Consider the following 4,303-nt stretch of genomic DNA (forward strand, 5'->3'; position numbering starts at 1 on the left):
TTAGCCAAACATGTTTCGTGTTAAAAATGACATTTAAAAACTAAAAACTTGCAACCATCCCAACACAAGGCATAAAGTTCCACCTAATAAATAGATTTGAACTGTTTCAACTACTCAACAATCAACACCCGTCTAAAAGAAGAAGACCATGTCCTTGCCAAACAATTCAAACATGTTGGGATGTAATGGAACTTATATAAAAAAGAAGACCATGCCCTATACTAGGTTTAGATTTAATTTCAATGTTTTCCGTTTATTACCAAAAAAAGATTTAATTTCAATGTTTGATGAAATTGATAATTTTTGATATAGAATTACATATAAATTTGAAAAAGGAATAAGTTTTTCCACATCACTTCATTTATTACGTGGCAGTGCCATGTCCCTCCGGTCGTTTGGCAAAATCGTGGGAGCTCCACTAGAGAGAGACAAGGGTGATATTTGAACAAAAATGAATAAAGTATCACAAATTTTATAATTGCAACACATTCTTGTAAATGAATCCCATCGCCCAGAATACAAAGAATTCAATAAATATATAGCAGTATACCCTATTGGTCTAACAGATAAAAATGAATTAATTTAATAATGGGAGTAACATATTGCTAAATGCTACCTACCTATATTGGTTTAATATTTTTTGGATTCAACTAATCTAAGGACCAGTGAGCTTTCTCTTCAAACGAGTCACATCCTAGTCGGCATGGCATGACCATACTTGTTGTTGTTGGTGAGCAATAAAGCTTTTGGGCCCATGAATGTGGAGGTGTGGTTAGATAGATCGGAAGGCCCATGGGCCCAATGAAAGAATAGTTAGTTAGGTAAGTGGAGATAGCTGGCACAACCGCCAAATAGCTATGGTGATAGTGGCGGCAACAGCGTGGGTAGACGTGGCGGTGGCACGTGATACTTGATTTTGATCATAAGAAGCACCTTCATACACCATCGTGTTACTGTTACTGTTGTCGTCGTTATCCATGGGCGAGCCAGGCACTTGTTTCGTGTCTTGCCCCTGTGACGCTTTCTGACTGAAAACACACACAAAAACAAACACAATATATAATCAGACATTAAACAAACCTAATTAAATAGAATTAGAAAAAGACAAAATTGAAAACCTGTATGTGTCACATGTGATATGTTAGTGCTATGTAACGATAACCCTTGAGATGTGTGCACCAATCCATCCCATGTGCATCAATTAATTGCATTTGCCCATGTTATTCAGATTCAACATATGGTCCCTATTTCCGGACATTCATAATTATTCTGCCTACCATCATTCATCAACCTCTCCAACTATATTGAATTTGGATTGCGTGCACTTTAATACTTCTTAAATTTATTTATGCAGTTAAGCAGTTTGATTAGCTCTTGAAAAATATCAACGGAATCATATACTACCTCTTTCTATTAGTAATAGAAAAAGGGTGAAAAACAATTACTAGCAGTAAATTTTATAGTTTTTTAACCGTGAAAAAAAAGTGGAGGGAAATAACGTAACTATTACTACTATTGTTACTAACCTGGTGGTAGGAGAAGGACAAAAGGTGATGGTATAATCTGCTGATGCACAAGTGAAGGTGCTGGTCTTGTCATCGTACGCGTAGCTATACGCGCGTGGGCAAGCGCTCTTGAACACCTCAGAGTAAGAAGAAGGTTTGCAAGTATCCGGTGTCCCATACGCGCCGCTGCAGCAATATTCCGGCGTGTTAAACGCCTCACACGCGCTCTTACACGCCACGGCGCCCTGCTTCCCGTCCACCCTCAGCTCCGACGGACACGCGCCGTTCAGATCGCCGATGCATCCCGTCGCGGTGCAGTTGTCGCCGGATCCGCCCTGGGGAACCACCAGCATCGGCACGTTGTAGCCGTCGACGAGGCTGACGTCGAAGAAGTCTAGCCCTCCGGCGCCGTCAAGCGTGAACTCCGCCAGCGTGGCCGGCGGTAGGGCCCCGTTGCCGGCGCACTCGAGCTTGCCGGAGCCGCAGTCGCCGGTGACGCAGGAGAATTTTCCGGTGGAGTCGTCCTGGGAGCAGAGGGTTCTCCCCCAGAAGCGGCCGCCCCAGGAGGTTGGTGCGGCGATGGCGCTTGTCTCGCCGGTTTGAAGGACGAAGCCGGTGGTTGAAAGAGGAGGAACACCGGCGTTTGAAAGAATGCCTGGCCACACTGTGTAGTCACATTTGTTAACAAAAGTAAATGTCGTTGAAATTACCCCTGCAAATTCATAAGCAAATTAATTTAATTAAGCACCACAATAATAATCTAAATTAATTAACTCACAAAGTTCTAATTAATTAATTTTGTTATGGTTGCAAAGTTAATTAATCATATACCTGAGAGTGAAAGATGAAGTGTTAGTAAGAATGAAATCAATGATAGTGTTGGTTGATCCATGGATTGAGAAGAAGAAGAAGAAAGAACTGGGAAATTTGATGAATAAACCAAGTTCGTTCTTCTTCTGGTTGAGATTGTTTAGTTTGGAGAATGAGCAAAAGAGGAGGTATTTATAGAGGAGAAAGGGGTGCAGGGACCCGTTGAATATTTTCCAGCTTTTGTGAAAAACTGTTCCGTGTTGGGCCAACACTCTGAGCAAAGTAACGTTCATTGTTTCTGTAAAATATCAAAAACATATCTATATTGTTTTTGATATTGTAGAGAAAAAAAAAAAACATATCTATATTATGTCTAATACTAGTATTCAGTAATATTTAGTCTTATTTTTAAAGATAATGAATGTAATTTAAATTATTTTTTACTAGTGTTTTTTACCCGCGCGTTGCACGGGGAATACATCTATTATATTTGATAGGTCAATTAATACCTTGATCATTAAAAATATAATAAACAACTGATGAAATAGAAAAGTATGAAATGATGAGCAAAGTGGACAAAAAGTCTTAAATTAAAACCCTTGTTGCATAGATTGATCTTCGTACAATTAAATAACTAATAAAAAAATTGGTTAACCAAATCTCAAATTATGCAAAACATATTAGGGGATGTGGTTTAATGATGGCTAATAAACAATAGCTGATTTAATCTACAATCAAAAAAAGAGAATATTCTTTATGTACGTGATTATACGAGTTCATTTTTTACACAATAAAATAAACTAAGTTTGACTCATATCAACAACATTTATTTTTATGTAGAAGTATTTTCATGTAAAATATTCTTCCTATATATAAAAGCTTTTAGGCTCTTTCTAATACATTTAGATCCAGCTTCTCCTTACTCTCAGGATGCCTGAAAGTCTTTTCTCAAGTTTATCTGGTGGGTAATATTGATGAAGATGATGACACCCACCATACCTTGCTTGCTTCAAGGTCGATCTCTTGTATCCTCCTCCTGCCGAAGACTTTAAGAGTAAACCTTGTCATTCCAACTTTCATCGATCGAGTTTCAGTTGCTTTTTCTGTTGATCCAGGTGAGAAAGCTTACTAAGGCAACCTCTGCTTTTGTCTATCTCTCAATATAAGAAGCATGTTGCTTTGCTCTTATAGTAGTACTAATGGGCGTACTTTAGAACAAATTTCTAGCGAAGGTCTTGACAGTTTGGAACTGAAAGGTTTGGTTCATTAATAATATCTAGTAGTTTCATCATGCTATTCTGCTTTTGAGCTTGTTGTAGTAGTATGCTCCCTTTACTTGCTCTAATGCTCAAGTGATAGCTGAGTGCATACTGTTTGCATCTGAATTATATATAAAAGACTCTTAAAAACAACTACTTAATTCTCCATTACAAAGAATATACATTACATCAGAACCTAATTATTATTTGTTAGTGACATAAGTGTCGAAAATAATAGTAATAGAAATTTCGAATGGCGTGGATAAGGGTTAAAAGTCCAATCTCATAAGAAAGAAAAATCTTCATTTACATCAAAATCTCTCTCAGATTTCTCTACCTCACTATCACCACCGTTTTTCTTATAAATTGTCCACAAACACACTCACAAATTCCACACAGTACCTAACATCATATGCAAATTTTGTTTTCACTGCAACCAGAGTCTGTTCTCTAGCATAAAAAAGCACTTCAGAAAGTAAGAAGGTATCACATTTTGAATTTAAATCATTAAAATATTTATTTCTAATTAAAAAATCAAATGAAACTTGCTTCCAAATCAACAGCAATCCTAGGTGTTATTCCTGATTGTTGTCCAACTTTAACATGAATTAATATGAACCCATGATAATTCAAATGAAACTTGCTTCCAAATCAGCAGCTTCCAGTCGTATCTGCATTCTAAGTAACAGAAAATCAAGAACTCATGAAGTGAGATTGATAGACATGTTA

At 37.3% G+C, this 4,303-nt stretch overlaps 1 protein-coding gene across 1 annotated transcript; it reads right to left on the reverse strand.

Moving 5' to 3' along the window:
- Positions 1-440: 440 nt before the first annotated feature.
- On the reverse strand, positions 441-2,493 carry LOC130720057 (pathogenesis-related thaumatin-like protein 3.5). The gene is made up of 3 exons (XM_057570639.1): positions 2,337-2,493; positions 1,527-2,217; positions 441-1,028 (listed from the first exon to the last, which is right to left on the reverse strand). Exons 1-3 carry the CDS (start codon positions 2,395-2,397, stop codon positions 818-820), a joined length of 963 nt encoding a protein of 320 aa, XP_057426622.1. The 5' UTR covers positions 2,398-2,493; the 3' UTR covers positions 441-817.
- Positions 2,494-4,303: the final 1,810 nt, after the last annotated feature.

Source organism: Lotus japonicus, chromosome 5, assembly GCF_012489685.1.
Source record: "Lotus japonicus ecotype B-129 chromosome 5, LjGifu_v1.2".
In the NCBI taxonomy this organism is placed as follows: Eukaryota; Viridiplantae; Streptophyta; class Magnoliopsida; order Fabales; family Fabaceae; genus Lotus; species Lotus japonicus.